Source organism: Prionailurus bengalensis, chromosome E3, assembly GCF_016509475.1.
Source record: "Prionailurus bengalensis isolate Pbe53 chromosome E3, Fcat_Pben_1.1_paternal_pri, whole genome shotgun sequence".
Taxonomy (NCBI): domain Eukaryota; kingdom Metazoa; phylum Chordata; class Mammalia; order Carnivora; family Felidae; genus Prionailurus; species Prionailurus bengalensis.
In genome coordinates, this window is record NC_057357.1 from 18,968,450 (window position 1) to 18,986,412 (window position 17,963).

General features: G+C 58.5%; 3 protein-coding genes across 7 annotated transcripts; all 3 read right to left on the reverse strand.

Annotated features, from left to right (window-relative positions):
- Positions 1-319: 319 nt before the first annotated feature.
- Positions 320-4,024, reverse strand: YPEL3 (yippee like 3). The gene is made up of 5 exons (XM_043560152.1): positions 3,560-4,024; positions 2,675-2,857; positions 2,539-2,582; positions 2,214-2,322; positions 320-804 (listed from the first exon to the last, which is right to left on the reverse strand). Exons 1-5 carry the CDS (start codon positions 4,019-4,021, stop codon positions 715-717), a joined length of 888 nt encoding a protein of 295 aa, XP_043416087.1. The 5' UTR covers positions 4,022-4,024; the 3' UTR covers positions 320-714.
- Positions 4,025-4,961: 937 nt separating this feature from the next.
- Positions 4,962-10,305, reverse strand: GDPD3 (glycerophosphodiester phosphodiesterase domain containing 3). Of its 3 annotated transcripts, XM_043560148.1 has the most exons (10): positions 10,048-10,305; positions 9,756-9,798; positions 9,408-9,543; positions 9,269-9,314; positions 9,015-9,133; positions 8,836-8,925; positions 8,355-8,488; positions 6,967-7,026; positions 6,814-6,865; positions 4,962-5,159 (listed from the first exon to the last, which is right to left on the reverse strand). In XM_043560148.1, exons 1-10 carry the CDS (start codon positions 10,184-10,186, stop codon positions 5,022-5,024), a joined length of 957 nt encoding a protein of 318 aa, XP_043416083.1. In that variant the 5' UTR covers positions 10,187-10,305; the 3' UTR covers positions 4,962-5,021. The 3 variants fall into 3 exon arrangements, with proteins under 3 accessions (XP_043416083.1, XP_043416084.1, XP_043416085.1); XM_043560149.1 differs by lacking the exon at positions 6,967-7,026; XM_043560150.1 differs by lacking the exons at positions 6,814-6,865; positions 6,967-7,026.
- Positions 10,306-10,866: 561 nt separating this feature from the next.
- MAPK3 (mitogen-activated protein kinase 3) lies at positions 10,867-17,110 on the reverse strand. Of its 3 annotated transcripts, XM_043560146.1 has the most exons (9): positions 16,916-17,110; positions 15,686-15,868; positions 14,011-14,200; positions 13,712-13,828; positions 13,312-13,426; positions 12,811-12,942; positions 12,534-12,643; positions 12,286-12,440; positions 10,867-11,465 (listed from the first exon to the last, which is right to left on the reverse strand). In XM_043560146.1, exons 1-8 carry the CDS (start codon positions 17,083-17,085, stop codon positions 12,318-12,320), a joined length of 1,140 nt encoding a protein of 379 aa, XP_043416081.1. In that variant the 5' UTR covers positions 17,086-17,110; the 3' UTR covers positions 10,867-11,465; positions 12,286-12,317. The 3 variants fall into 3 exon arrangements, with proteins under 3 accessions (XP_043416081.1, XP_043416082.1, XP_043416080.1); XM_043560147.1 differs by lacking the exon at positions 13,712-13,828 and having other exon boundaries at positions 16,916-17,097; XM_043560145.1 differs by having other exon boundaries at positions 12,286-12,643; positions 16,916-17,085.
- Between the last annotated feature and the right edge of the window lie 853 nt (positions 17,111-17,963).

A 17,963-nucleotide genomic window follows, 5' to 3' on the forward strand; every position in this document is an offset into this window, starting at 1 on the left:
GGCGGCGAGAGGGGCGGTGAAGCCGGCTGCGCGGTTGCCTCCCAGGAGAGCTCGCCCCTAGGCGGCGGCAAAACGCTAAAGCTGAGAAGGCGCAGATCAGCCGAGGTCAAGGCCTAGGGAGCCAGAGTGGGCTCGGGAATCTGCACGGACAGTGAGATCGGTCCCGGGTCTCAGATGGCTGAGTCTCCGGAGGGCAGGCTCCCAGCTTTGACCGCAGTGCCTACTCCATGCCTTGTGGGGGCCCAGAAAAGAACAGGTCGACGTTGGAAGGAATGTGCATTTGAGTCCCCCTTTCCCGGATTCCACGTGAGCCTGGGGCTGTCTCCACTCCATTGTTTTATTATGTACAAACGCTACAGAACAAGGGGAGCAGACACGCGTGGGGTAAAAGGGGCCCGGTGGGAGAAGTTCACAGGGCAGACGGTGCACTGGGGCCAGGAGAGCAGCACACAGGCCATATCTATAGGGCAGGCGGGGCAGGAAGGGGTTAAAAACGAGATCCAAGCCAGCCAGATCGCAGGGAAGTGCGGGGGTGTCGTCCTCCTTCTGAGCTCCCCCCAAGGTCACAGTGCATGCAATAAAATATATGTACAGGAGCTGGATCCGTCCTCTGCAGGAGCCCTGAGGGTCCAGAGCTCCCTTCTGGTGGAGGGAAGCCAGTGGCGCCCCCTGGCGGTCAGGCCGGGCTCGAGCCACATGCGGCAGGAGCAGGGGTCAGTCCCAGCCGTTGTCTTTGATCATGTGGTTGAGTTCAATGATGTACTTCCCCTCTTTGTACTTCTGGCTGCTCTCGAAGGCCTGTTCCTGAAAAGAGGGGAGAGGACGGCATCTCTGGAGCAAGGGCTTTCCCAGAAGGGATCGGGTTGGGGAATAGATATGACTGGCCCCATTTTACATATAAGGAAACTGTCATGCAGAGAAGCCAAACCACCTGCCCACAAGACACACAGCTGGTAAATGACAGAGCCAGGTTTCTCACTAATGGGACAGACAGAGCTCTCTGAATCACCGGTACTTTTTAAGTACTAATGTTGGCTCCAACAGAGAGGATATGGAAGTTTCTAAAAGATCCGGGGATTACAAACTGGTAGCCTGAAGGGCAATTTTGGCCTACGCAGGTGTTTCATTTGGCCATCAGAGAGTTTAGTAAAAATAACTTAAAAATACTAGGATATAGGCAGGCCATGCTTACTCCAGTTTGCTACAGACCCTCCTCCCCCACTACCCCAGATCTATGGTGCCTCTTTTGCAGACCCACAGTATGCGCTTGGCCCTGCAAACCCTTGAGTTTTTGACATCTGGATTAGGCCATCTCTTTATTTTACAGAGGTCCAGAGAGGCCGAGCCACCTGTCCGGGGACACAAAGCACAAATCTGTGGCAAGGCCAGGCGTGAACTCACATGAGGGCGGGATGCCTGCCTCTGCTGGGGGCATCCACCTCTCAGAGGCACCAAAACTCCAAGTGAAGCCTGAGGAACCAACCATGTCCCCTACAGTTTCCCAAGAGCATCTTTTTTTGCTGCATCTAATCTGATCCCCATGACAATTTTGGGTGCCAGGTGGTGGCTTCATCCTCCACAGCCAGATAAGGAAATGAGACTCAGGTAGTGAAATCAGACCCCGGATAGCAGCTGTGGCCATGAGGGCAGGGAAAAGGAAGCTCATGGACCCAAGTTCCATGTCACTGTGGGGTCTGGGGCAACTTCTCTGAACCTCTGAATGACAATGGAAGCCGGTGGCCGAGGATCTGGAGTTAAAAACAGACAGACAACAAAACACGCAACCAGGATTCTGGTACCTGTTCTGTTCCTTACCCGTGGTGTGACCTTGGGAAAGTTACCTACCATCTCTGGGCCTTCCTTTCTTCTGTAAAGTGGAGATAATTACAGACTCTGCCCACAGGATTGTTGTAACAATGAAATGAGATAACATATGCCAAGCACATAACAGTGCGTGGCACGTAAGTCATTCTGCTGATCGCCTCATCTCTAAAATGGGACGCATGTGCACGTGAGGGATGGGTGGAGAGAAAAATTCTAAAAGCCCTTGCAAGATGTGACAGAAGAGGGCATGGTCAGGGGATGAAAAGACAGTCTGACTTGAGTGAGCTGGGCCTGTACGCTCCGGAAGGTTACCAGATGACTGCTTGTGAGGAGGAGGGGAAGTGAGGTTGGGTCAAAGGCTTGCCTGGGGTCAGAGGTCACGGACTCACATATTTCCAGCCCAAAGTCGTCTTGCAGTTCTCGCAGTGGATGTCAGCCACAGCATGGAGGCCTGTCAGCAGTACCCGTTCCTCGGCTGGCCCGCAGCCCACGTTCACCCTGCAGGGACATGGGGGCAGTCCCAGGGAGGGTCCCGCCATCACAAAGCCCCCCGCTAGCTTGTATCCAACTGTGTCTGTTCTTAGCATCCAAGAGAAGGGCGATCACATCAGCTTCCAACCTGAATCAGGGGACTCTGGGAGTCTCAGCACGATGCCAGGGGTCACAGGTCACAACAGAGGTCAGGGAAAGAAAGAAGGGGCACCAAATACTCACACAGAGTTGAAGAGGTAGGCACGCCCCTGACTGCCCTGGAAGGACTAAAGGGTGGAGGGAGAAAGGAAGGGAGTCAGGGCCATTGGTGGGAGAGCTGCCAGGTAGCCCCTCTCGCCTCCAACTGGGACCTGGTTACCTTGGAGATGAGGTCGTCGTGGTTGGCCAGGTGAGCGCGGCAGTGGGCACAGCTATACCTCCGGTGACAATCATCCAAGTAGGCCTGAAACGTCTTGGGCTTTGAAATACGCACCATGGCGGGGGCCGGGGGCAGTGGCCCCACCCGGGGAGCGGCCCACGGGGAGCAGAGGGAGCCCAGTGCCTGCCGGGGAGGGAGTGGGCTGTCAGGACCAGGGCCACACATACGCGGGCACACCCAGGGCCATGGGGACTCTCTCCGTCACACTTGGCTGCTGTCTCCTCTCCCCAGAGGCAGCAGCTTCTCCAGGGGCCGGAACCGGCTCAGTTTTGACTCACTGAGGAGGCCTCAAGTTGCATCACGGGGAAACTGAGGCTTGGAGAAGCCTGAGGTGAGTCACGCATCTAATTCCGGCCTCACCCCTGCGGACCTGGCAGTTGAAGCTGGAGGAAGGGGCTCTGGCATGGATGAGCTGTCAGTTCTCATTTAGGGGGAGTATGGAGGGGTTAGGAGCTGGAGGGTCCTTAGGACCTCACCTGAACTGCCAAGGGCGGGGCGGGGCGGGGTGGGGGGTTAGCAGCTCCACTTGAGGTACAAGGGAGTTCACCTGGGGAGAGGGTCCCTCACCTGGAAGAGGCAGAGGCCCTCACTGAAGGTGGAGGGTCACCTAGGAGGGGAGGGGCTCTTACCTGGGGCGGGGGGGTGGGGGGCGCAGAGGCCCTGTCTATGCCGAGGGGCTCTTACCTGCATCGCGGAGCCTTACCTGAGACCCCGGGGCTCACCTGGGGCGCGGGGGTGGGGGGCGGACGCCGGGGGAAGGGGGCAGTCCTCGCTGGCGGGGCGGGGGCTCGGGGCGACGCGCAGCCCTGACGATGCGGGCCTCACCTCGCCTGGGCGCGCGGGGGCCCGGTCCGCCGAGGTGGCCTGGCCTGGGAGTGGGGGGCGCTCCTGGTGGGCGCCGTCCCCCCCGGCCCGGGTTCGCAGCCGCCGCGACTTGTTTACACCGAGACCAGCTGCTGCCGCCGCTGCGGCGGGAGGGGGAGGGGGCCGGCCTCTGGTCCCGGCGGCCGCCGTGGCCAATCGGCGCGCCGCATGCAAATGAGGGGGCGCGTCACACCGCGGCCAGCGCAGGCCTCGGCTGCCCTTCCCCCTGCTCCGGGCTCCGGCCGGCCCGGAAATGCGGCTGCGGCCCGCAAGCCAGCCAGACAGCCCCGCGGCCCGGGTCTCGTCGCCCTTCTGGCCTCCCGCGGCCCTTGAAGGGGCGAGGATCTGCGGTGCCAGACCCGGCTCGGGGTTAGGTGTCTGGACGCACGTCCCCGGGGAGATAATAGCCATAATTATCTGCATTTAACCACCCGGTGCCCCACTCTCTTAATCCCCGCAGCAATCCTATGAGGCAGCTTTTGTTCCCCATTTTACGGGGAACAGAGGTCAAAGAGGTCTAGCTACGCTCCCGAGGTTATCCAGCCGGGAAGAGGCAAAGTTGGAATTCTCACTTTGGTCCGATTCCACCGTCTTTGCCATAGCACCCGGGACAGGCTCCTGGAACGGAAGAGCTAACGGTGCCCGTCCGTCTGTGTTAGATCTCTGGGAGCCGGAGCCTGGGAACAAGCCAGTTCCTACTGCTGAGCATCACCTCTTCCAGGCAGCCTCCTCTGATGCCCCTGCCTCTGCAGGCTGAGTTAGGTGTCTGCTGTGGGCTTCTCACGTGACTCTGAACGGGAAAATGTGTGCGTCTGCCCTAGGAGACTTGTCTTGTTCCCTGCAGTGGCCCCAGTACGTAGCCTGGCCTAGAGTAGTCAACAAAGGTTTGTGAAACATGTGATTCATTCAATGCATAAGGTTCTAGGGTTGGAGAGGGTTGAGGAGTTTGGGGAACTTCTGGAGTAGATCTGGAAGTGAAGGTTGGGAAGGCTGAAGCAGCAGATGAGCAAACCCTAAACTCAGCCTCTGAGGCCATGTCCACCATCTGCGGCGCCATGAGCGGATGAAGTCCCTTGTCCTGTGCCTGTGTCTTAAGGCTCTTCATAGCCTCAAGAGAATGGAACCTGTGGCCCTGAAGGGGCAGGAGCCTTGCTCCTTCCTGCAAGGGACATTCCTGAGGAGAGTGGAGGCCAGGCTGGCACAGGGTGTGGCATTACTGGGCCTGGAATGTGGTGGAACCAGTGGGTCAAGGTGGTTAGGGCCCCAGACTCTGGCCCTAGGCTGGCCTCTTCTGCCCTAAGTTGCCCTCTGCAGTCTGCTAGGACCTCCTCCCACCCATGCCCCCCAAACACCACCACATGACTGAAAAGAAAATATTTATTGAAGAAGAGAAATAGAGGAGAGGGTGAGGGCCTCCGGGCTGTTAGGACGCCTGGGCAGCTCCTCCATGGTTGTCCAGGTAGTGCCTCAGGGCTGTGGGGTAATCTGTCATGACGCCACTGGCCCCCAGGCCATAGGCCACTTCAAAATCCGACTCTTCATTAAGGCACCAAAAGACCACCTGCGTGGGGAGGGAGGGGCTCATAGTTTCAAACAACTTTACCTGGAGTTTCCCCTTGAATCCAGATGGTGGGAGCTCTCCTCCTCTGCGGAGACCTCCCGGCAGTGGGATGCTGGAGTGGATTGTTAGTCCGGATTTTTTTGCAAACTGGTTATTAAACACAGCCATTATTAAATATTAAATTGTATAAACGTGTAATTCAATAAATTACTTTAAAAACGAAGGTAATAAATACTCAAAACTCATCACTTCCTAATGATTTTACTACATTTTACTGTTACCTACGCTCTGGCGGTTGTGCGCATCTGCTGAATGTGTAAGGTGGAAATACTACCCAACTCTGTGCTCAGTGACTTCATGTTGGTGGCCTGAAATCGGACAAGGTGAGAGGATGCACACCCAGGGAAATAAATCGTCTATTGCTCAAATCAGAGCATTTTGTTCCCCCTCCCCTGGAAAGCCGGCTGTGAGGTCTCCAGGCCTGCCCGAATCTGCTGCTGCTCTGTGTCTGTCCTGCCTCCTGAATCCTCTCTCGTGGGCATGGCGGTAGGTAGAGATGGTGTCTGTACCCTGGGCAAGTCACTGGACCTTTCGGTTTCTTAACGTGACAAATGGGAACGATGGGCCAACCTCCAGAGTTGTGGTGAAGGCCCACGGAGTGGAGGCGCTGTGGAGGTGCTAATCTGAAAGAGGCGCGTCCTCCCCATGCCTCACTCACCCCCACCTCCGGGCTGTGGAGTGCTGCTGGCCCGTCAGCCAGCTGGTCCACCCATCCCACTGCTGACGCCTCAGCCCAGGACCAGTCAGCGGCGGCATCTGCCTCCTGAGATTCTCTGCTCCTACCCTGGCGCCCATGATCGCTTCTCCACATCGGTGGCCAGAGTGACCCTTAATCCCAGACTCCACTGGATCAGGTCTCTGCCCTGCTTCAGGCCCTCCAAAGCTTCCCGTCCTCCAGGCTGAAGTCCAGGTTCCCTACTGAGGTTCACAGGCCGCCTGCCTCAGCCTCGGCCGCCTCCTCCAGCTCCCCTCGCCCCACGCCGCGGCCTGGTGGAACCTCTCTCAGCTCCTCCTCCTGCCGTGGCCTCTTGCTCCCCGCAGCTTTCCCACAGGCTGAGCCTGCCTGAGATGCTCTCCTTTCCCCCTCCGTGCGAGCCAGCTCCTCATTTCTTCCAGAGGGCCTCCTGTGACCCCACAGACCACAGTGCTGTTTCCTTTCTGTCCACTTTGGTGCCTGTGAGTGCCCGTTTCCTTCCTCTGCCCCTGATTTGACTCCCTGCTCCACCCCTGGTACCACAGTGCCTGGAATGTAGTCCATTCTCAACAAAGGTTTGCTAGTTAAATGATCAAAGTGGATGCTCAGGGGAGGGGCCGGGCCGGTTTTTTTTCCCCAGCCCCACTCACCCCCTCCTCAGGAATCAGGACAGTAGGTTCAATGCAGCATCATGGCGATAATGGCTACACTTGTCAAGCCATTACTAAGTACCAGTTAAGTGTACCATCACCCCCATTTCACAAATCAAGAGACTGAGACTCCGAAGGTGACCTGCCCAGGGGACCCAGTTAGTCGGTAGCAGAGCTGTTCACTGGAACGCTGTGCTAGGCCCACACTGTGAATCACCCACTTGCTGAGGGCGTGGAGGTCAAGCCTCACCTGCACTCCTCGCTGCTCCAGGTGGTGGATCAGACTTCTCCTCATGATTAACCTAGTGGGGAGAGGGTGGCAAAGGCCACGATGAGAGGGGACTAAGAAGGGCAGTGGCAGGTCTCCACGGGGACACGCCATCCAGCATCCTCACCCCCTCACCATTTGGAAATCACAGCTGCCAGCTGGTTCAGCCCAGAGCAGGAAAATGGGAAGTAGGTCCTGCAGAGAGGTGGAATCATGATCAGCCCCCTGCGTCTCACTCCGTCACAGGAGTGGGGTGGTAGTGACCCCTGACCGGTGTTACCCTGGCGCCTCTAGAAGCCCATATGAAAAAGTCACCTGTTGTTTAGTGAGATTCTTCTATGTGCACATCTGTGCCTCCATACTTTGAGAGTGTGCCCTCCCTCGCTGTTGTACAGAGGAGGAAACTCAGTTTTGGAGAGCTAAAGTGACTTGCCCAAGGTGTCGCAGCAAATCTGTGGTGGGGTCAGGGCCAAGACCAGAACCCAGCTTGATTCTCAAGCTAGATGCACAATCTAAAGGTCCCCTGGTTGGGCCCGACCAGCTTCTTGTGACCAGACAATACTCCAGTGAGTCGGCTACTTGCCCATGATTGGCCCGCTTCAGGGATGACTTTAGAGGCCCTTTGCAATGTCCCAGCACAGGTTTTGGGGTCACACCCAGACAAACCCAGGCCCTGCGCTTCTAGCTGTGTGGCCTTGAGCAAATTACAGAACCTCTCTGAGCCTCAGATTCTCCATGGGTACTGAGGGGGCGGTGTCATGATTCTAGTACCTTCTGGGTTGCCACAGATAAAGCTCTAACCAACCAAAGGATGTGAAAACACTTTGCAAACACTGTATGAGAAGGTCTGTACACAAAGTTCGGTAGTCTAATGATGTCTTTGTAGCAAGAGACTGTGGGGGCTGGCTGAGAGCTTCCCTCAGGATAACATAGGGGAGAAGGAAGCCTAGGAGCTGCCACAGAGTTCTCAGAAAGGGAAGGGAGGGGCCAGGCTTCAGAGTTGGTGAAGTATCCACATTTCTGATACTTTACCCAGCCGTTACTTTGTTAATCCCACTCTCCCAGCAGGAAAAAACTTGCTTTTCCTTTTGAGAATCAGAGAATACTATAATTGATTGATATCTGTCTCCCAGCCAGACTATAAGCTCACCGAGGGCCTTACTCCACTCACACTGGGTTTATTTACTAGTGTCACTGTGCCCAGAACAGAGGAGACATTCAATAAATATTTGTTGGATGAAATGGATGAATACATGAATACTCTGTCCTCAAACCCATCCACATCAACACACATTTGCATAGAATTTCAAAGGGTTCGAAGAGGAAGCCTCCTGGCTCCTCAGTATTCATGAATGCTCCTGAAAATCCTTCTCTTCAGGGGACCCTGGGGGGATCCTTGAGGGTGGCCAGGGAGCTGGGGACCCCATGTAGTGGGGCTTGAAGTGGGGGGAGTTTATTTGAGGACAAAAGCATCTGGGGGCCTGGGGGAGGATGTAGAAGGCAGGCAGGGACCTTGCAGGTACCTATTGATGATGGTGGGCAGGAAGCAGAAGAAAAACCTCTCCGGGATGGATGCAAAGGGCAGCAACCCCAGGTAATAGAGCAGTAACAACCGGATAGCTCGGCCGATGGTGAAGGAGAACGGCATCTCGGGGTTCTGGGAGGCAAGGGGAAGGGAGAAGAGGGTCAGTCTGCTCCCAGGAAAGCAGAAAGGGGACTTGGGCTGCAGGGGAAACAGCGCTGGACATTCAGGAAGGTCCACCACCTGAGGGATCGGAGCTGTATGTCGGCCCAGCGTTCAGGCCTGACCGCACCCTCTGGGTCTCCAGCAGCAATGCCTGTGCTCCCCCTGTCCCCACCCCTCTCCTCTCGGCATCCTACCCTTTGAGACTCTGCTCAGGGCTGGTTCCTCCACAACACCCCACACCTGTCCAGCCTAGGCCCCTGGAGCCTCCAGCGCCTGGGAGAAGGGGCCGCTGGAGCAGGGAGGGAGCAGGGACTCACAGCAGCCCTGCACTTCTTCATGACCGAGCTCTTCTCCGTGGCCCAGACGGTGATTTCATTTCGGTCAAAGTGCCTCACCAGGCCTGCTATCTGGGAGGAGGAGAAGGAAGAGGTGAAGGGGAGTCAGGCCTCTCTCCAGCCCCAGGTCCCTTCCCACCCCAGCCCCGCAGCAGCACCACCTTGTTAATGAGCTCTTCGTTTTCCTCTTTGATCTCCACGCTCATGGGCATCCGAGGGAACCTCTGGAACACGTCCTCCAGACTCACCATGTGCCGGTCCGACCCGTGTGCAAAGCGACCTGGGTGGGTTGTGGCAAGAGGGATCAGAGGGGGATGGGCGGGGTGGGAGCCCAGGGGGAGGGGGACGAGTCCCAGAGGAGAAGGGAGGGCAGGAGGTTGAGGCCAGGACCCCACTCGTGAGGTCACACTCTCACCTGGTGAGAAGTAGACCTCCAGCTCCTCCTTGTAGAGGGGCAGCTCCTGGGGAGAAGAGGGAGCATGTCACCAGGGGGCACGCGTGGAGGCACCGTGGCTCTCTGGGTAGAGTGGGGCGGGGGCTGGGGCAAGGCCCACCTCAAAGTCCAGGCTGCTCACGTCCCTGTTCACGCCTGACTGGCGGGACAGGTTCTTGTCGTGAGATACCACCACCACGCCATCTCGTGTCAACTGGCAGTCAAGTTCCAGGAAGTCTGATCGCTGGGCCAGGGAGCTGTGGGAGTGAAGGTCAGTGCGGAGAGGCCCGGGGGAAGGAACAGGACAAACCACAGGACAGCGGGGAGGTTTAGGGGAGCGTGGGCCAGAGTTCACGGAAGGATGGGCAGGCTGTGCACTGCACACCTCCAGAGGGCCCCGGTCACTCAGACTAGGAAGTGAGTGGCGCCTCCTGGTGTCTCGCAGCTCACAGCTGGCAGGTGCACTCACTTCTCCATGGCCTCCATGGTGTTCTCCAGTAGTTCTCCAGATCCTGTGTGGGGCAGCTGGGTGGGTCCCAGGAGCCTGGCCTCCCTCCTCTCCCCTCACCCCTGCCTCTTCTTCCCCCTTCCACGTCCTTCCCTGCCGTCCTGCTCTCCTACCTCAGGCTCTGCCCTCCTCCTGACAGCTCGCCGCTTGGACCTCCCCCACTGCCGTCCACCCTTGCTGGCACCTTGCTGTCCTTACTCCACCCTCAGCAGTCACCATCACCATCCTCCCGCCCAACCGCCGCCCAGCGTACCTGCTCGGTGGGCCCCCAGGCGTGGCAGGAAGACTGGAGCCCAGGGTGTGTGCAGCAGGCGAGGCCGGCGCAGGAAGAAGATGGACAGCATGGCATAGCTGCCCAGGGCGGGCAGGGCGTAGGAGAGCAGAGAGCTCATGGTCACGCTGCCTCTCTGGGCTCCCTCTGCCACACACTCGGCTGCTCCTGATGGACTGTGCTGCCTCTGCTGATTGCCTGGCCAGCGTAGGCTGGCTCCACCGCTGGTAGCCACCACACCCCTGGGACCTGCTGAGCCGGCTCTTGGCCTGGGGCCAGGCTGCAGGGCTCAGCCGGGGAGGGGGTACAGGCAGGAGAGGTGCCCGGCAGCTCTGGCTCTCACGCCTCTAGATCCTCCACGGACCCCAGCACCCCTCTCTCCTCGGCCATGCTGGGGAAACAGCCCCCACCCCCACCCCAAGCGCTGGGTCTGCTACAACCTTCCCCCCTCCCATGGGTGCTGGTGGCCGGGGTATACAGCACACCACCCCTTGCCATTTCCAGAGAATCCAGGGGTGTGTAGGATGTCCCTGAGTCACCCCCGAATCACCCCAGCCAGCGAGATGGGAGGCCATTTGGGAGGGGAGAGGACAGTGACTAAGGGGAAAATTGACCCCACTCTGTCCAGGAGTCTGGCGCTCTTCACACTCCCATCTTCAACCCTGGCCACCCGGGGAGCCAAGGAGCACCAGGACTGGGGAAAGCCACCCCGCTGGGAAGGGGCTGGGCAGGCGAGTCAGTCCTCAAAGTAATGGTTAGGGTAGGGCATCGGCGGATACAGACAGAGCCAGGGCCATCATATACACGTTTCTATCTTTATATATTAGATACAGGCACAGGGGTGGGCAGGGGCACCAGGCTCTCCTCGTGCCCCCAGCCCCACTTCTGTTCGCCCACACACACAGGCAGCAGGGGGTGTTAGATGTGGCAGCTTTGGGGGAGGGGGTTTCGGCCTGGGCCCTGCTCCTCAGGGATACTAGCCCTTGAGCCTCAGGAATATTCCTTCGGGGGAAAATGGGGCGGGGTTTTAGTGGGTCAGGGCTTGCCCTGAGTCCCTTACTCAGCGTCCCCCATCCCCTCACTGCCCTTCAGGAGGTCCTGGGACAGCCAGAGCCCTTCCATTCCAGAACTACCAGAGACTGGGATAGCCGGGGTAGACAAAGGCAAGCTGCAGAGGGTAGTTTGCGTGGGGGGCCACCTAAGCCCCTCAGGTCCTGGGAGGGACAGGGGGGTGGGGCGGAGGGAACCTTGGCCTGCCTGAAGCAGGAGGCCAGAGCAAAATCAGGGAAGGTGGCCAGGCCCGCCCTCCGCCCTGACCCGGTCTGCCGGGGGGGTCTGGGCGGGGCACAGTGTCCATTTTCTAACAGTCCAGCAGGGGAGGGGCAGGCAGGAGGCAGGGCCTAAACAGAAAGGCAGGCAGGAAAGGAGCCATTAGCACCCACCAGATGACCTGCCAGAGCCCTGACCTCAAGTCCCCTCATTTGTTCCTCACGGCTGACTGGGATGTGTCTTGTTTTCCTTGACTGCGAATGAGGATAACATCGGTGCCTATCTCAAGGGACAGCCGGAGGGCTGAATGCGTTAATACACATAAGCCTCTCGGACCAATGATTAGTGCCCTATGTTTGCTCTCGTCATCAGGGCTCTCCCCAGGAAACTGAGGCACCGACAAGTGAGGTATCTTGCACAACATCACACAGCTCTTACTAAGGGGCAGGGCTGGAATTTGAGCCCAGGTGTGTGTGCCTTCCTTCCATCAAGCTGCGGCTGGCGGGAAAGGTGGAAAGGAGACTCGAGGAAGGAGCCCTGCGTGGGTGGTGAGCAAACCGCTGACCCGGGCACCAGGTGTGAGGAAGCCTGGCATCTGGGTCAGGCCGGGTGCTGGCTCCTCCCAAAGCAATTACTGCCCCACCTGCCTCTCTGCCCATACCGGGAGAGCCGAACTCTGGCTGTCCCTCAGATGGGAGAGAGGGGCCTGAGGTCCCTGAGGGGGCTGGAGGGTGCAGGGTGTTGCCCGGGGGGGAGACTTTGGGACTAGGGGAAAGGAAGATGGATGTAAAGAACCTGTGGCCCCCAGGTCTGTGGCCCGGGCAGGCTCTAGCCTTTCTGTGGCCACCATGCACACGCCTCATTGGCGTGAACAAGCTTGTGACTATATGGAGGCGTGCCGGGAGCACTGGCGTAGGCTGAATCTGTGCGTGGGCTGTGGGGAGCACTCACCAGGCCTCAAACTGCAGAGGTGTCTGTCCAGTTTAGGGGGCCTCCAGTGCCCCAGGCTGGAAGCGGGCTGTCTCCTGGAAGATGAGCTCCTTCAGCCGCTCCTTGGGTAGATCATCCAGCTCCATGTCGAAGGTGAAAGGCTCCTCGGCCACTGGCTGGGGTAGTAAAGAAGTCAGGCTCAGGCCGGGTACTGAGGGTCGCCTACCCATCCATCTACCCACCAGCCCTGTTGCTGGTGGCTGGCCCACCTCATCCGTTGGGTCGTAGTACTGCTCCAGGTAGGGGTGAGCCAGTGCTTCCTCCACTGTGATCCGTTTGTTGGGGTTAAAGGTCAACATCCGGTCTAGCAGATCAAGGGCTAGGTAAGGGCAAGAGTCAGGGGTCAAAAGGGAGGCTGGAAGAGTTCCCAGAAGCATTGCTTTGCTTCTCATGCCCAGGTTTCTGTCTACTCAGCCAGGGGCTTGGCTCATGTTCCCTCCTCTGCACTGTGTGTTTACCCCATACCGACCCCCATGTCTCTCTCACCTTTGGCATCTGACTTGGGAAAAAGCTTGGCCCAGGCCACCTTGGTCTTGGAGGGCAGAGACTGTAGGTAGTTTCGGGCCTTCATGTTGATGATACAATTCAAGTCCTCCTGGGATGGGGAGCCCAGGATCCCTGTGGGTAAGGCAGGTGCCTTTTTGAGAGTTCTCCTCTCCCTTCTGGGAACAGAAACTAGAGAAACTAGAGTCCCCACCATCGAGCTCTAGGCCCTGACAGTTAATCTCTCAGCCAATACTATGGTGATGAAGGGCAAGGGATCTGGATTTGGGCAGTCGTTATGTTCAAATTCTGATGTTAGCACTTCCTAAGTGTGGGGTGTAGCCTTGCTTTTCCCATCTATCGAATGGGGATAGTACCTGTATCTCATCGAAATACTGTGAGATGCTGTAGGGGCTCCACATGTGGTGGTACCTGGACTATAAAGAAATGTCACCTCCCACTAATCTCCCCCCACCCCCACTCAGCTGGCCAGGCCCCCCTCACCCAGAATGTGGTTGAGCTGGTCCAGGTAGTGCTTGCCAGGGAAGATGGGCCTGTTGGAGAGCATCTCAGCCAGAATGCAGCCCACAGACCAGATGTCGATGGACTTGGTGTAGCCCTGGGGAGGAGGAGAAAGTAGTGGGCTCCTAGGCCAGCTTCAGCAGGGCCCTGCTATTTGGGCCAAGCCACGACTCCAGTCTAGACTTAATACCAGCCACGGAGGCAGAGGGCAGAGGCCTGGAGGAGTTAATGCTCAGCCTCTTTCCAGAGCCTAAGCACCAGAGTCATGTGACTAGGCCTGGGGGCAGACTTCCTGTATCTAGGGGTCATGCCTGGCTCAGAGGTGGCTCTAGAGCTCTCTGGAACCTGGTCCCTTTCCTTCAGGCACGGGTGGCCCCTTTACCTTGGAGTTAAGCATGATTTCTGGAGCCCGGTACCAGCGTGTGGCCACATATTCTGTCAGGAAGCCAGTGTGGTCATGCTCAGGATCGGCAATCCGGGCCAGGCCAAAATCACAGATCTGGAAGCCAACCCAGGCTGCTAAGCTCGGTGCCTAAGGCCTCCAAGGCCCAAGAGGTCACCTCACCACGCCTCTGCCCACAATGTTCCCTTTGCTTGCGACGTTCTACTCAAGCGGGCCGGAATGGCCGCCTGGAAGCCCCAGACCCACGGGAAGAAGGGACAGGTACCTAATCCTCTGACCTTAAGGTCGCAGGTGGTGTTGATGAGCAGGTTAGAGGGCTTTAAATCCCGGTGGAGCACGTTGGCTGAGTGGATATACTTGAGGCCCCGCAGGATCTGGTAGAGGAAGTAGCAAATGTGGTCGTTGCTCAGCTGCTGGCTTTTGAGCAACTTGTACAGGTCTGTCTCCATCAGGTCCTGCACAATGTAGCTGAAGATGGCACCGGAGACCCCCCACGTGGGGGCAGCAGGAGACACTTGGTTAAGAAGAACAGGCTCTGGTGACTAGGCTCTACGTTCCCTTCCAGCTAGGACTCGAAAGATCTGCCAGCCCTTATCACGAGCTGGACAAGGCCCAGACTCAGCAGTTGGGCTCGGGCCCCCTGCTGCATCTCAGCTGGGAGCGCTGAGCAGAAGTATTTCAATTCTGTAGCCTCAGTTTCCCTCCTGGGAAAACGGGGATAATAAACTGCAGGAGGCGGGAGAGCTTCACAGTCAAGAGCAATGCTCTGGAGTTGTCCTGCCGGTGTCTGAGACCCCCACGCCACTGCTCATTGGCCTTATGACCTCACCCTGGCTGCACCTCTAATTCCTTATCTGTAAAATAGGGGAAAGAAAGGTTCTTCAGAGAGTCGTTATGAAGATTCCGCGAGATGACCCTCAGGACTGTCTTTTAGAATCAGCCTCAAAAGGGCCTTCTGAAAACGTGTGGCTCAATCCTGCTGTTTTAAGAGACAAAGAGGCCCAGCAAGATGCAGTGCCTGATTTAAGGTCACACAGCAAGCTGGGGGTGACTGTGGAGGTTTCCTGCCCACAGCTCGTGGTGGGGGCTGCAGACAGTGCAGCGCAAATCCCCACATTTGAGTGGGGAACTGGGACTAACCGGGGGTGGGTTGGGTGGGGAGAGGTGATGGGTGCTACAAGCTGCTAACAACAGAGCCTGGCAGGAAGTGGACAGCGAGCTAGGAAAGCAATGTGGGGGTGGGGGGAAGGGCAACAAAGGCAAGGCTGTCCCTCCCTGGGCAAAGTGCAAGTCCACAGGTGACTGGGGTGCGGCTCTGAGCAGGAAGTCCCAGAGAAAGAAGGACAGTTCTCATCTGGGGGAGGGTAGGAGGCAGCAAGGGTAGCACTTGATTTTAGGCTTTCTGAGGCTCAGTTTCCTCATCTTTGAAATGGAGCTGATGACCCATCTCAGACAGCAGTTGGGAGGTAGAACAAGAAATGTCAAAGTACTGGGTATGCACTGCACTTGACTCATAGTAGGCCCTCAAAAAAGGGGCAGTTCTCTTCCTTCCTGCCTTCCTTCCCGTCTGAGGACCCAGAGAGAAAAGAATCATCGTCTGTTAAACAAGAACTGACTGTGGGCAGAGGCCGGATCACGTCACAGAACTGCAGATGTCAAAAGACAAAGCTCCCATAGAGCCCAGCCCTCCCCTCCCTCCCCTCCAAATGAGGCAGAGCATGGAGAACAGACTTGCCCAAGGCCACACAGCCTGTCTGCGGCAGGCAGGCCAGGATCCACCTCGGGCCTCCCAGTCGTCTTACACTCTGTGGCCTCTTTTCTGCTGGCAAGTTTCATTTACTGGGTTTGTTTTGGAGTGTGGCAGGGAAGAAGGAAACAGAAAGAAAGCCAACGTTCTCCCAGCCCAGCTCTGAGGCCATGCCTGGCCAGCCATCTGGCCAAGGTGAAGGATACACATCCCTCATGGCTTCCAGGGTGGGCGCCCGCAGAATGTCCCGGATGCCAATGACGTTCTCATGGTGGAAGCGCAGCAAGATCTGGATCTCCCGCAGTGTGCGCTGGCAATAGGTCTGATGCTCGAAGGGGCTGATTTTCTTGATGGCCACGCGAGTCTTGCGCACGTGGTCATAAGCTGAGCTGAGGGGGCCAGAGAGATGCTGTCGGTGTGGCCTTACGTAGGGGGCGTCCAGGCCTGGGGGCCCCACCCAGGCCTGAGCAGGGAGGGGAGGGAGCAAGAGAGGATTCTGGCCAAGTCATAAACAATGCTGGTTCCTTCCTGCTGTGAAGGCCTGGGATCTCCAGGGAGAAAGCTGGGGACCAGCCAGGCAGCCCTTCAGTGACTTCACAAACAGAGGAAGAGACTGACCGATCACTGACTTCCCCTTGCCTCAATCCTGTCCATTCTAGTTGCCCTGACCTCTCATCCTCCCCTATCCAGGATGGGCTCCCTCAACCCAAGACAGGTCCAGGGGGTGGGACGTGAGTGGAGGATGTACAGTGAGGCACACACAGTGAGAAGGAGGGAGTCATAGGAGAGACCGGAAAGAAGGGCTGAGACAGACACGGGTGTTAGGGCGAGGCACCTGGGCAGGAGAGCTCTTCCCAGATGAACAAAGGCCCAGAGCACACAGTGGGGATGAGAGAGCTCACAGATCCCTCCTAAAAGTTGCAAGCGGGCACTCCTGGACCCCTCATGGCTCACTGGGCCCCTGGCCCCAGGCCCAAAGGCCTGCCCCACCCTGTCCAGCCCTGAGCTCCGCTCTTCTCTCCCAAACTCTTTGGCAGGCCTTACTGGGAGAATCCAAGGCATCCTCTCCCCAGAGTAGGGTCCTTCGCTCGCTCTTCGCTGACGATATCACCTCCCCGAGAATACTTAGTTTCTCCGCCTCTCCCCGAGCCCGTAGGGTCCGCGAGGGCCCCACAGCTCCCCCACGTACACTCAGATGCCCCTCCCCTCACATCGGAATGGGCGCTTCTGCGGCCTCCAAGCCCCCTCCCATTAGAACGTACGCAGCGCCGCTCCCCCAGAAAGCAGCCCAAGGCCCCCTCCGTGGGACTCCCCCCAGCCTCCCGAAAGCCCCCGCCTCCTCAGGACCCTGGGAGTCTCCCCGGCCCAGAAGGCCCTCGGCATCCCTCCCGGTCCCCCATCCTCAGGAGCCCCCTCCTCCCGGAACGCCCCCTCACCTGACCATGCCGTACGCGCCCTCGCCGATGTACTGCAGCTGCGTGTAGCGCGGGCCCACGTCGAACGGCTGCCCCTTCACTACCTCCACCTCCCCCGAGACCCCCGGGCCGACCCCATCAGCTCCCCCGGGCTCCCCGCCCCCGCCCCCCTGAGCCGCCGCCGCCGCCATCTCCACTCCTCCCCTCCCGCCGGCCCGCCCGCCTCCCCCCGGCGGCCCCGCCCGAGGCCCCGCCCCTTCCCGCCTGCCCTGCCACCCGCGGAGCCGCGCGCACCAGGCCCCGCCCCCGCGCGCCCCCGCGCCCGCCACGTGACCTGCGCCCGAGCGCGCCCGGCTCACCCCCTGCTCCGCGTTGGTCCAGCGACCCCCGCCGCTCCGGCTGCTCCAGGCAGTCTAGGGGCTCCCGGGGGCCGTCTGGACACGTCCTGAGGCCTCCCGTCGAACGCGGAGCAGCCGGCAGGTCCGCCCGGTGACCTTCCCCAGAGCCACCCTGCGAGTGTACACGGGCCCGGGGACCGGGACAGAGTCGCCTGGCCCTGCCAGCTCTGCTGCAGCCTGGGGCTCGAGATAGAACCTTAAGGGAACCCTCCCCAGAGCTCTGGAGGGTGGCCTCCCCGAGCCAGGCTTCTTCACGGATGTGGCCTGCCTTTCACAGACGAGGTCATTGAATGACGCCTGAGCCGGGTCTGGTCACTGGGAGCCCGTCAGACGACTGACCGCTGGAGAACCCAGGGGCCCAGGCTCCCAGCCTGACGGCGTACTGACCGAGGCCTGCGGGAGTGGGCTAGGAACTTGGCCTCTCCCAGCAACCGGCCAGTGCCGGAAGTGAGGACAGATAACCTCAGCCCACCTTTACGTGGAACTGCCGCAGAAAGTCACAAAAGCTGCGTGCGGTGTTGGTTAGGTTTGGTTAAAACACACTATCAGCCTTTTCCCCAAAACAGCAAAAGAGATAAGCTTTGTTGTCGTTGGACTTGACAAAACCGGGATCCTGTCAAGATCATCAGCTTTTGATTTGGTACCAGACTTTGTAGTTTACACCATACTTT

Excerpts from the sequence above, each read along its gene's own strand:
- YPEL3 (XM_043560152.1), bottom strand. The coding sequence starts at position 4,021 with ATGCAGATAATTATGGCTATTATCTCCCCGGGGACGTGCGTCCAGACA. Across the intron at positions 2,323-2,538 it reads GCCTACCTCTTCAACTCTGT|GGTGAACGTGGGCTGCGGGC; the intron begins GTGAGTATTTGG and ends ATGTCCCTGCAG. Across the intron at positions 805-2,213 it reads CGACTTTGGGCTGGAAATAT|GAACAGGCCTTCGAGAGCAG; the intron begins GTGAGTCCGTGA and ends CCCTCTTTTCAG.
- GDPD3 (XM_043560148.1), bottom strand. The coding sequence starts at position 10,186 with ATGAGCTCTCTGCTCTCCTACGCCCTGCCCGCCCTGGGCAGCTATGCC. Across the intron at positions 9,799-10,047 it reads CCTGGGGGCCCACCGAGCAG|GATCTGGAGAACTACTGGAG; the intron begins GTACGCTGGGCG and ends TGCCCCACACAG. Across the intron at positions 9,315-9,407 it reads TGAGCAGCCTGGACTTTGAG|GAGCTGCCCCTCTACAAGGA; the intron begins GTGGGCCTTGCC and ends TCTTCTCCCCAG.
- MAPK3 (XM_043560145.1), bottom strand. The coding sequence starts at position 17,085 with ATGGCGGCGGCGGCGGCTCAGGGGGGCGGGGGCGGGGAGCCCGGGGGA. Across the intron at positions 14,201-15,685 it reads CTGGAAGCCATGAGGGATGT|CTACATTGTGCAGGACCTGA; the intron begins GTATCCTTCACC and ends TGCCATCTTCAG. Across the intron at positions 12,943-13,311 it reads CCAGCTCAACCACATTCTGG|GGATCCTGGGCTCCCCATCC; the intron begins GTGAGGGGGGCC and ends CCTTACCCACAG.